The sequence below is a fragment of the Cheilinus undulatus genome, linkage group 8, assembly GCF_018320785.1.
Source record: "Cheilinus undulatus linkage group 8, ASM1832078v1, whole genome shotgun sequence".
Classification (NCBI taxonomy): domain Eukaryota; kingdom Metazoa; phylum Chordata; class Actinopteri; order Labriformes; family Labridae; genus Cheilinus; species Cheilinus undulatus.
In genome coordinates this window covers 32,680,863-32,693,815 of record NC_054872.1, presented here as the reverse complement: position 1 = coordinate 32,693,815, position 12,953 = coordinate 32,680,863, and the positions used below count along the sequence as shown (strand labels likewise).

The following is a 12,953-nucleotide window of genomic DNA, read 5'->3' as shown; positions in this document are numbered from 1 at the left end:
ACTTCTCTCTGCAGGTCTGGACTGTGACGTTGACATCCCCAAATACATCCAGATGGTGCGAGAGCAGCGCTCTGGTATGGTGCAGACAGAGGCTCAGTACAAGTTCATCTATCTGGCTGTGTCTCAGTACATTCAGACTACCAAGGCCAAAGACTGCGCCTACATGGTAAGGTGGACAAATTGAAACATAAATAGAATAAGTCTTTTTTTGTCTAAAATATAGATTAAAACAGACAAAACAGGAAGATGTTTAAAGAAAACAAACAGAGATATGTATGTCAATAGGCCTTTGCACTTTTGATTGCTGATCTGAACACCAGAGCCACCTTGTTCAATGCTAACAGAATGATATGTTATCAGACAGCAGCCTGTGAAAGATGAACATTGACCCAGGGACAAAAAAACAAGAACCTGCAAGTAGACTAAACCAGCCATGTGACCTTGCTCTGTGTTTGAGAAGTTATCTCTTTTTCTGTCTTTTCTCAGGAAACCGACACAGAGTATGGAAATCTGCAGCTCAAACATCAACCAGCCAGCAGGAAGGTCTCAAAGTGAGTGAACTGCTTTGTGCGAAAGGGCCTTTATATAAAAATGCGTGTGTATGTGTGTCCATAAACATTCACAACACTCCTCTAAACTTCACACAGCTGCCCTACTTTCTTTTAAGAAATATGGCTTAGTCAGCGTCTTCATTCTCTTGTCAGCAGACGTTTTGAAGATAGAGGGAGCATGAACTCAAGCTACAGCTAGGCTTCATTTAAGTCTCCTTTTAAAGACCTAAATTTAAGAAAGCTAAATCATCTTGACATGTTTTGCTGTTTAATTAGGTCTTAAATAACATTTCTAATAAGCAGATTCCACCTTTAGACTCCCGGCACCAAAGAAAAAAACACATCTAACCTGAATCAATCCAAACTGTTGCATAAAATCAGATTACTGTAAGAACCACAGTTTTTGCCGCACTTTATGAAGGAACCAGTTTGTACAATTTCTTTTTCTTTACAGGAAACCTAATAAGCAAATTATTCAGAATGTTTAAGTAGTAGTGCCATAACGATAGCAGAAATTTAACCTTCAATACAGTATTAGTAGAACTTAAACTTTAACAATACTGTTGTAATTTACTGAAACACATCTGCCCTGTTTAAGAGTGGCCTGACCAATCAGCATCATTTAAGGTGAATGAGGTGGTAGCTATAGGAAAGGTTTAGTTGCCCAGTCTATGCTTTGGGTCATTGTCTTGCTAGAAAATAAATCTCCTCCTAAATCAGCTTTCTCTTGCAGACTGCAGAAGATTGTCCTGTAGCATTTCCCTTTATTTTGCTGCCTTCATTTTACCCTCTATCTTCACAAGCCTTATTTGGCTGGCTACAGAGAAGCATCCCCACCGCATGATGCTGCCACCAATCTTCACAGTAGGGATGGTGTATTTGTGGTGATGTGCAGTGTTTGGTGTCCGCCAAACAGTGTCTTGTCTGATGGCCAAAAAGCACCATTTAGTCATATCAGACTGAAGACCTTTCTTCCACTTGACCATGGAGTCTCCCACCTGCCTTTTGGTGAACTGTAGTCAAGATTCCTCAACAGTGGCTTTTCTCTTTGCCACTCTCCCGTAAAGCTCTTACTGGTGAAGTACCCAGGTAACAGTCTCTGTATGCAGAGTCTCCCCCATCTCAGCTGCTGAAGCTTGTAACTCCTTCTGAATAGTCATAGGTGTCTTGGTTGCCTCTCTTACTAGACCCCTTCATGCATGATCACTCTGTAGGTGAGGATGGCCTGGTCTAGGCAGATTTACACATGTACCATATTCCTTCCATTTCTTAATGATGGATTTAACTGAATTCTAGGAGATGTTCAGTGCCTTGGAATTTTTTGCATGCAACCCATGACTTGTACTTTTTCTCCGAGTTGCCAATTGTGTTCTTTTGTCTTCATGGTGTAACGGTAGCCAGAAATACTGATTAGCCAGTGACTGGAACTTCTAGACATTTTACCAAACATATTACATAAATACATCTGTTTTCACTTTGACATTAAGGCATTTTTTGTGTTTTTTTTTTTATCAGAAAAGCCAAATGATATTGACCATGACTGATTTATAATTTCAATAACAGGGTAAGAAGATGAACACTATGAATGAATTAATGTGTTGTACGGGCTGTTGCCCCGATGGATGTAAAATACATCTCATGTAATGGATATGAGAAATAGTCTATCTGGTATATCAGGTTATTCTTCATTGCCACTCTAACATAAATTGAAGTTCAAGAATTTTCTTGTTTTCAGTTACAAAAAAAATCTCCAGGTAAACTTTGGTCTATCATACATACATCTGTTGTATTTTTGTCCTGTTTAGACAGTGTTTGGTAATGGAAGTATAATTGATGAGCTGTACTTTTGAAAGTTGTTTGATTTAATTGAGAATTTAAAAAACAGATTGTATTGTTTTGAAATGCAGCATCCAAAATAATCAAAATACCAAAAAAAGACCGACACATCATCAAACAAAATGTAGTCTGTGTACTCTGAATCCAAACCCAGCACAGGTTTATTTATTTCTTTATTTTCAAAGTACATTATTCAGCATTTCTGTTAATATGCCAGTGTAAGCCAGCTGACAGAGTTTCCACTACAGACCTTTGTCCCGATGTTTTGAAACCAGTAAGGTGCTTAGGCTCACATGTATTGGTCCAGGACAGCAGGGCATCTGAGGCAATCTGAGCGTTTATCTTTCTATGGCAACTCTCAGCCCTGGTGAAGAGTTTGAATTACTCCAGAGGCAGAGTGGGGAAATGTATTGTTTCTTTGATGGCAATAAATCAGTGCTATAGTGAGTTATTATGAGACTTCAATAAATATGGATGACTCATTCATAAGAAAAAGATTTAGTCCTGTAATAAAGTTCTGCTGGTAGTCCTGCTGCCTTTGTACTTTAAAACTGGACAAATGAAGAGATCATGCTGCTTTAATAGTAAGTAATTTTTTTGCAGTCCTACTTTTTGGTAGCAAAAGAGGCAACACATGCAAACAAACAGTCTGACCTTCACACACTCACAGGGTGGTTCCTCCTGTCCTGCTGACTTTTGCCTCTGAACTCTATGAATCTTCTTAGATTTTGATTTTATTTTTGTAATTTGTAATTTATCTTACAAGGTAGCTTCAGTGAGATTAAAAATCTATTTTACTGCCTTTGTATCAGCCATTAAATCACAGACACATTAAGAAAATTGAAGTAACACAACAATAAAAGTTGTGAAAACAACTACAACTGGCTTCATCACTACTTTTCAATGGCATTGGCACCCACAGAAGGCTAGGGGGGTCCTAGAAACTTTGAGGGAAGTGAAGAGAAAATGGACTATTAACATTGTTTGTGACACATAAATTTTAATATTTGTCTTGTTAGATGTTATTTATCACTGCCTGTAAAAGATATGTGGTCTTTTGTTCTATGACAATCCTTTAATTCAAAGTAGTACACACCACTCTAGCCAATCAGAAGGAGGTAGGAGCTTCAAGTCACATGGATATGTCAGAAAGTTTTTGTACCAATGAAAACTAGCATCTTAACCTCAACTTTTAAAAGGAGAAAGCTAGGCCACCAGACAGAGCATGACTCAGCTATAAAGCAGCTGGATTGGGCTGTTGAATCCCATGTTAAAGAATGAAATGTACTTACCTGTGACTTAAGTGTTTGTTTGGTACATTTTATGGATCTGTAATTATCATAGCAAAGCTTGATCAAAAGCAGTCTTTCTATTTGGTGTCCAAATCTTTGCCACAACTGTCAGTGTTGATTTCCAATGTCTCGATGCAGATGTCCAAGCTGATTTATTTTTTCAACACCTCATTTTGGAGACAAATCTTTGCCAGAAAAGCCAGACACCTTGTTATTACCAGTTATTCCTTTTGGATAAGATCTTCCCAGAGAAAATAGGTAATCTGAAATATAGATATCTCTGATATTCTTTAATGAAAGTAGAGGAGGATAGATATTTTTGAGTAAATGAGAGAAACTCAAGACCTCTCCTGACTCTGGTTTCTGTTTGTAAAATGTTGTTGTAACCTTTGAGCCAGGACACCCCTCAAATGAAGCAGTCAGCAGAGATAAAACACTGGACAATTCCAACATTGTAAACTTTGACCCACTTGTAGGCCTGAATAATTGTCCACCAGCTTTGAGTGACTGATTTCCGCTCTATTGGTCTGTTTAAATCGTTCTGGAGCAGATGGCTCGTTCATTAACCCCCACAGTGTCTGTGATTCACTTTTAGCTAAACTGTGTCTAATTAATGATGACTGCTTTATAATGAAACACAGGAGAGATAAAAGCACTAATCAGCCTTTTCTATTTCCAGAAACAAAGAGGACGTGTACGAGAATCTGTCAAAGGGAAAGAAAGATGTGAAGAAGCAGAAGCCGGACAAGAAAAGTGGCTCAGTGAGGAAGAAATAGAAGAGATGGAGAAGTTTTACCTAAGTATGTCATGTTGTTATATTTATACAGGCACTGTTTTTGGAGGATTTTTACTCTAGTGGAAAACAGTAATAGGTTGTAAAATCAGAGTCACAGTAATGTTATGACACCAGATATGTCACATGAATGTTCTGATAGTTTGTTAAAAATAAAGCCAAAATAAGTGTCAACTCTTTAAACTGAGTGATTGTCTTTTTTATCTTAAGTTGTTTAGTCTTCTAATCTAAATTGTCAAATTTAGCATGGATTAGCCCCCCCTTTAGCAGCTATAACAGCCTCCACTCTTCTTGGAAGGCTTTCCACAGGATTTTGGAGTGGTTTTGCATAAATTTGTGGTCATTCATTCTGTAGAGCATTTATGATGTTGAATTTCTGTTCCAGATCATCCCAAAGGTGCTAGATGGGGTTGAGGTAAAAGCCAGTCAAGTTCTTCCACACTGAACTCATCAAACCATGTCTTTATAGTCCTTCCTTTGTGCACATGGGCACCGTTGAAATAGAAAAGGGCCTCCCCTAAACGGTTGCCACACAGTCGGAAGCATAGCATTGTCCAAAATTTCTTGGTATGCTGAAACATTATGATTGCCCTTTATTGGAGACCCATAACAGCCCCATACCATTATCCCTCCTCCACCAAACTTCACAGTTGGCACAATGCAGTCGGGCAGATAACGTTCTCTTGGCATTCACAAAACCCAGACTCACCCATCTGACTGCCACACAGAGCTCCACAGCCCAGTGTCAGTGTGCTTTACACCGCTCCCTCCGATGCTTGGCATTGGACTTGGTGATGTGAGGCTTGCATGCTGCTGCTCTGCCATGGTGCTTACATTAATGCCAGTGGAAGTTTGGAACTGTTCAGCAGAGCATTGGTGACTTTGACGCACCATGCACCTTAGCAGTCGTTGACCCTGATCTGTGATTTTATGTGTTCTCCTGCTTTGTGGCTGTTGTTCCTAAATGCGTCCTCTTACAGTTGATCATGGCATTTCTATGTTTAACAAACTGTCTTATTGCAAAAGTGGCATCCATCACAGTACCACGTTTGAAGCCACTGAGCTCTTCAGAACGACCCATGATGCATCACAAATGTTTGAGACTGCATGGCTGTGTGCTTTATTTATACACCTGGGTCAACGGGTCTGATTGAAACACCTGAACTCAATAAGTAACAAGATATTTTTTTCCGTATGTGTGTAAAACCTGTGAAGAACCTTCTCCTGCCTCTCCTAGCGACCAAATCGCTTACTGCCAAACGTTCCTGTTAAATGTAAACAAAGGCTCCTCTGTTTTGTGGCAGTAAATCCCTTCATCTGGATCAGACCTGATTACAGCACTGACAGCCATGAACTATTTTTTGCTCTTGGAGGTCTTACAGAGGCATCAGAATTAGATTGAGACTGTTTCATAACCAGTTTAAGACTTCACAAAGCAGGTTTAAGAACTTCAAAACGGACATGAATGTGCATGTGTTTACATCTGGAAATATGCTGTACCGGCCAATTACTGATCTGCGGGGGTGGGGGAGGGGTGGGGTGGGGGGGGGTCTGAGATCTACAGTTTGTATCCAGACTGTCTTGAAGGATCTTTAGATGAATGACTTTATCAGTGATTTATCATGATTTTAGTTAACACATGCAAATCTTATCTTGACAACCTCAGAACACACAAAGCCTCACACACCCTGCCCCAAGGGGGTCCCAGACCGCAGGCTAGAAGCTAATGCCTTAGGTCAGGAGTGTCCAAACTATGGCCTGGGGGCCAAATGTAGCCCTCGGCCCATATTTAATTGGCACTCTGCAAATTCTAAAACAAAAATTAAAATGTTTTCTTATTGACAGGCGAGTATAGTTTTATGTTACCTTGGGGGCTCGTCCGGCAAGGTAACATAAAACTATACTCGGCTGTCAATTAGAAAACATTATAGTTTGTGAAGATAGAATGAATTTATTTGGATTTGCGTATGTTTTACTTTCAGCTCTAGGCCACACTACTGTGCTGATTCTGTAAACAAACATTTTGACACAACAATTCATTGATGTCCTTTTTTTCATGACTTAACTTTAACACATATCAAATCACTTAGTGTGTCTTTTCCTAAATTGGACTGGATTGACTTACTTTGATGTCATAAAGGGGAGGTATATGAAAGTGGTCCCACCATCCTTGAAATTTTCTGTATGTGGCCCTCTACGGAAAAAGTTTGGACACCCCTGCCTTAGGTGGACACATTGTTTTAATTCTGTTTTGAATAAGTAGAGGGGTTTCTCCCCCAAATCCTTCTCCTCCAGCCATTTTTAGCAGTTCACATATGCAGTTAATCATTTCCCCTGACACATAACCCGCAGCAGTCATGTCAGGCTTTATAACAATACTCAGTATAAACAATCAGTCATGTCAATGATGGTTTTGTTTGCTTGAGTAAGTCATAAAGAGGCATCACCATTCATTTCAGTCTGCTTCATAACCATGTAAAAACTCCCAAGAGGAGCTTTAATATCCCTTTAAGTGCAGGACAGTAAACACAGCATGTAAGGAGTTAAACGTAGAGGGATTGTTGTCACAAAGGGAAGCGATCATATAATATGAACACTATAACACGGCTGTATTATGTTTGCATTTAATCTTCCACATCTTCAACCCCACCCTCCACATGTTTCATTGTCCTGAATTCCCGCCCCTCCTGCAACTGATCCCTGTGAGTAAACCATCAGAGATGCCTGATCCTCCCCCTGCATGCTCTCCTGCAGAAAAACTGGGAGCCACACTGACTCACAGCTGACTGGAAACGCTCTCACAAACTCAGTGTGGAGGTTCCACCAGAGAAGAAGGAACAGAGAGCTAACGAGCCTCAGAAAGCGAGCAGATTAAGACGCAGGCTCGTTTAACGCTCATTGTCTGAAGAAGTTGCGTAAGTGCAACAAATACCAAGGCAGGCGGCAGCAGATCTCTGGGGATTCAGACTGGACTCGAAGAAAAAGTTCAAATTTCAGCCTGCTTGGAGTTTTGATAGGCTCAAAATGTCGAAACCGAATTTCACCGGCACGTATCATATGGTGGAGCAGGAGAACATGGACGCATACCTGTCTGCTTTAGGTAAGACTGCACACACAGCTGACACTACAAAGAGGGAACTGTTGGACCTACTTAAAAATGCTTTGGTGGTTAAGTTTTTTTGTGAAATTGTTTTCCTGCAGAATTAAGTGGATTTAATGCTAAGTAGGTGTCAAAAGCAAATAAGTTGTGTTTTGGGGTTTTTGTAGCAACACTATGAAACAGAGTGAAAACATTACTATAATATGCATATTTTATACAGCATGAGTATGCTGTATTCTTTCATAAGACGCATGAGTGTTCTTCATAAGACATCCAGATTTTCCTTTCCCTTCATTTTGAGTTGCCTTTCCTCTGATTTGCATCTTTTAAGTTATTGTAAAGTAATCTTCAATCACTGATGTCATGCTGTGGGACATCCTCTCCTGCAGCTGCACATTAGACTGAATGAAATCACCACCTTGTCCTTTGCATGACCCCAAACACCCACACTCATGGGAGTATTCACTCTGCCTGCACTCAGTGGGATACCCTTTATATGCAGACATTTCAAAGCCCAGCACATTTATGTTCATACTTTTGCTGTTTTTGATTTTTTTTTTTTTAAGATATAAATTTTGCTTTGAGGAAGATTGTGTGTCTGTTGAAGCCCACCAAAGAGATCACCCATGACCCGAGCACGGGGTCCATGAGGATCCGCACCATCACCACCTTTAAGAACTTCAACATGGATTTCACCATTGGGAAAGAGTTTACTGAAGATCTGGGGCCGGTGGACGGCCGAACCTGTCAGGTATGAACTTTTGTTTTGGCCGCTTAATTAATGCAGGAATTGAAACCTTCATAATGATGGAAGCAAAAGTCAAATTGCATACAAACTCCTGCACATTGTCCAAGTTGCACAAAAAACTTGAAGCATTTAGTACCAAAATAGTACCCATATTTCTTTGTCGTTTACACAGTGTGCACAGTTTGCCTGCAAATTCTGATGGATTAATTCCTCCCTCAAATCCCTGTCTTATGATAAAGATGTTTCTAAATATAAGAGATTGTGACATTCTAAACAATTGGTATTAAAAAGTATCATCGTGTTTAAAATTTAGTTAACCTTGCTTGCTTGGACCTGCATGTTTCTTCTGATATAAGATATCAAAACTTGTTGCACAAGTTTGCTTTCTGCATGCCAAGAAAGCAGACCCTCCCGCTGCTGTGATTGTGTGTCTGTACCCAACCTCCTGTTGCTTGATCAAACAATAACCCATGTTTGTGAGAAAAAGAAAGCAAGGAACACATTAAGACCTCTTAAAGAGCAGGAATCCAAATTAGTAACTTCATCCTGACGTGTATACAAAGAAAAACTCAGGAGAAGGAAGCAAAAAAGTGGTTCCCTGAACTCATAGCCAGCCTTTTGTGCTCCACAAAGCCTGTGTGCTCGTACTTGAGCGCTACTTTACATACTAATGGTCTCACATGGTGATGCAGCATCCCTGTGCCTTTTTCTGCAGACAACAGTGAGCTGGGATGGAGCGAACCTGGTTTGTGTACAGCGAGGAGAGAAAGAGGGACGAGGCTGGACTCACTGGCTGGAGGGCAACAAGCTGCATTTGGTAAGGATGTGTGCCGAGGGAGGAAAATGGAGCAAAAAGGTGGGTGGGGTGGGGGGGGGGGGGGGGGTAGAAGAAGTGGAAGAGGGAAAATGGAAACATGAAGAGGGAAAGATGATAAAATAGAAATGCTAAGTGAAGGAAATCATGCAAATCAGAGGGTTTGATCATTTTCATTGGCTTAAATGGTTACACTTTGTGGCCTTTATGAGCGGAAGTTATCTTGAAGAGTAAAAAAGTCCCAAACAAAAATAGTGAATATGGAAGCCCTGAGCCTGGAATGTCCGGACTCTACATCCCACGGTACATTTTTGATTGGCAAATTCTAAAAAGAAAATTAAATATGGTCCAAATTAATTTATGAAGCTTGTGCTTGACTGTGTTGCTCTTAGTTTCAGCACCAAGCAATGATACAGTTTTAATTCTGTAAAAAAACATTTTGACAAGGGGAATTTATTGATGTACTTATTTTGTGACAAAATTGAGGCAACACTGTAAACAGCAAAATATTGCCAACCAAAATAATAAGGATTTCTTGATTTATAATGCACTTATTGATTATGGCAGCATATATCAGTACCAGCAGTGTTCCAGAGGCAGAGCTTGGATTTACTAACTTTAATATCCTCTATATGTGGCCCTTAATAGAAAAAGTTTGGACACCTTGCATTTTATTTTCCTCCATTTTCTCATGATATTGAGTGTTATTTTCTCAAGATCTCGGTTTAGTTAAATAATTTCCTGGATAACAGTGCTGGTTTTCTATGAGTTACTGTAAAATCAGGAAGTTAAGCTGTCCTGGTGTATAAATCGCAGTCTGATTTTTGGCTTTTCCCAAAGGAAAAAAAAGCTTTAAATTGTTCTTGCATTTCATTCTGTGTAGTTTCTGTGCAGCTGTGCCACTCTCTTTAGTACCATCCTTATGTAGTTTGCACTTCTATTAGCTATTATACAGTACTTTAGCTCTCAGGCTGCAGTAATTGTTGTGAGAAACACTCGAAGCCCTCAAGTCACTCTGCCCACTTTCACCTGAGACTTTGTCACCTTGAGGAGGGTTGTCAGTCACACCAGTGCTCCATGTTTTTTTTTTTTTAACGCAACTCTAAACTCCCTGTATTCTGTAAATGTGTTTTGACATAACAAGCAGTCAAAAAGTGGTGCCAACCCTTGTTGGTCTGGTGTCTGTCATTATAGATTCCAGCTAGGGATATTTCCAAATGTATGCACACCTTTTTTAATGTCAAAAACAATGAGTGTTTCCTGTGCAGAGAGGCTGGGTTGAGAGGGGTGGGGAAGTTAACAGTCTGGTAGATGTGTTATATTTGGGGCTTCATTCATAAAGTTGGGAGCTCACGGTGAGCTAGCTTAAGTGTGCGGCACCCTTTGCGACCATCTACATCTGATGGTACAGTTGTACATTTTTCCAATATATGATTTGTTCTGCCGATGTTTACAGTCAATATGTCAGCTGTAAATGTTGGTATAAATTTCCACTGCACTCATTTTAGCTTTTTAGACTGATCTACTGGTCGCATCTGTATATAAGCCTCAGCCAGCTGTCTAGATGGAAAATAGGTTCCTAAAGTGTAGCTTATACACCAGGTTTTATGGTAATTTTTCGAGATCTCAGTATAAACTAGAAAAGCACTCAGAGAGCGCAGACCTCCACGATCAGCCCTATCTCCCAATAGTAAAGAATCCTTTAAAAAAATTCCTGGATCAGACGGTGATCCGGATCAGTCCCAAAATCTAATCAGTTATTCCTTATGCCATTTCTGACATTTCCTGAAAATTTAATGAAAATCCATCCATAACTTTTTGAGTTATGTTGCTAACAATCTAACAAACAAACAAACCCTGCCGATAACATAACCTCCTTGGCGGAGGTAAAAAGCAGTTAAAGTGATCTCCGTTGAGATCTCTTGCAAACTACCCAAATATACTTCTAATTAGAGGAAAATTTAGTGAAATAAATTACATTGGTGTATGTCTGCTTAGGGCTTCCGTATCAGAGAACTCCTGAATGTTCGTTTTTATAATGAAGTGTTACCAGACCTCAGGACCAAAGGAGAAAGGATTTGCTCCCCTCGTTTAGGTTGTAAAAGAGCTTATAGATTAGTTTGTCAATGCTGATTAAGATTTGAAACAATCAGTATTGTTCCACTAAAGCGCTCTGGCGGGATTTTTCTAATTCCTCTGTGGCACCCCGGACAAAGAGACGCGTTGTCAATGTCCACATTCAGGAGACTATTGGGAAAGAAATGCCAGCGAGGATCAGGCTTCAACAAGGTGGGGTTTTTTTTTCCAAAGGTTGCACAAAAGCACAGGGAGGCTAACGAGGAATGAGTGAGAGGGGGGAGTTAGAAGAAGAGAAGAGGGGAGGGAGAGGGGGAGACGAATGACGAGGTCAAAGGCGGAGAAACTGGATTATGTTTTGGATACAATTCCAGGTTTGTGTATCACTCATTGAACTCTCCTTTGATGTGACAGACTCCATTATTGATTCTCACTCTTCAGTTATGTCCTCTCCTCCTCCTCTTCTTCCTCCCCTTTTTTTCTTTCTCTCCCCCTTCTCCCCTTTCCTTTCTTCTCCGCAGGAGCTGAGAGCTCAAGGCATCGTTGCCAAGCAAGTCTTCAAGAAGGCTGAGTGAAGCATCTGAACGTGCTTTTTAATGAAGACCCTCAATTTATTCTGAATAGAATATATCTGAGAAACTGGCTAAAGCTTTGATTTATGTGTATAATTTTTTTTTATTATAATCAGCATTATTTTGACTGAATTTCTGTACATTATTAATTGTTTCCATCTGATGGTACTAACTGAGAAAAGACCACAGAGACTGTGTAAACATCCCCAGCGTACATCCTTATATTGCACTATCTATCTCCAATATGTCATAAACAAATCATATCCCGTTCTGCTGGGCGTCTTTGCTGCATCATTACTACACCATGTTCCAGATGTTCGTGGCAAGTTGGTGGTTTTTCTACTGTTAATCGGTGGATTTAGTTTTTAAGGGTATTTTCACACATTTAGTTCAGTTTATCTGGTCTAAATTATGGATCAATTGTTGCTCTATATTTGCACAGAGAAATATGCAAGTGGGGAAAATGCTCTCTAATTGATTGGAATTTCTTGCAGATTATGAAAACAAATACAAAGTAAATTGGTGTGCAACTTTGTGCAACCACAAATGCATCATATAATATACCGGATAAATTTGAGGAATAAAATTCCATGAACTAAACAACAGCAGAAGATGCCACTAGATAGGAGAGCTCAAAAACAACCAGTACACTTGTACAAGAAACTTTGAGCACAAGCATTTTCAGGTCTGCCTGTGGTTTTAACACATATTTGTCTTCTACAGTAGCTCAGTGCTGCCTGAATAAGGTCAGATCAAGCTTGGTTCATGTTCTCACTACAAACAAACTACACCAGAGTATTAAAGTAGACAGAGACCTGCTTTTTTGAGCAGTCTCAGTCCAGTTGTTTGGTTTGAATTCAGTTGACAGCTTTCACACCGGCACTGACTACAGCAAGGTTGGCCACATACTTGATGATTTTTAGATTACAAAGACCATTTTAAATGATTTGATTTTATAATCCTCTGATCAACACAATAGGCAAGACCGTCTTAACACACATCTGCCGTCTGGCAGTGAAGAGTTCTCACAGAAACCTGCATGATCACATGTGACTTCAGGAGAAAACATGGAGGATGGTTGAAATCCTCAGCTGGCTGTTCAGATAGGAGGAAAAAAACGTGGGTGAAATCCAGGCTGAGATGAAGGTCGGCCTGTAGTTGTGTTTATGAT

The 12,953-nt window shown here is 39.9% G+C and overlaps 2 protein-coding genes across 4 annotated transcripts in view; both read left to right on the top strand.

The window, feature by feature from the left end:
* ptpn6 (protein tyrosine phosphatase non-receptor type 6) overlaps positions 1-5,224 on the top strand; it is a 34,368-nt gene extending 29,144 nt beyond the window's left edge. For 2 of the 3 annotated variants that reach the window (XM_041792397.1, XM_041792395.1), the window contains exons 14-16: positions 15-166; positions 487-551; positions 4,359-4,639. In XM_041792397.1, the coding sequence (XP_041648331.1) occupies positions 15-166; positions 487-551; positions 4,359-4,455 (314 nt within the window). In that variant the 3' untranslated portion in view covers positions 4,456-4,639. Of the gene's footprint in view, positions 1-14; positions 167-486; positions 552-4,358; positions 4,640-4,857 lie in introns of those variants that run through there. The other variant, XM_041792396.1, reaches the window with a different exon arrangement.
* An 834-nt stretch (positions 5,225-6,058) lies between these two features.
* rbp5 (retinol binding protein 1a, cellular) lies at positions 6,059-12,052 on the top strand. Its single transcript, XM_041793632.1, has 4 exons — positions 6,059-7,572; positions 8,139-8,323; positions 9,036-9,137; positions 11,732-12,052. The coding sequence occupies exons 1-4, from the start codon at positions 7,497-7,499 to the stop codon at positions 11,783-11,785; spliced, it is 417 nt and encodes a 138-aa protein (XP_041649566.1). The 5' UTR covers positions 6,059-7,496; the 3' UTR covers positions 11,786-12,052.
* Positions 12,053-12,953: the final 901 nt, after the last annotated feature.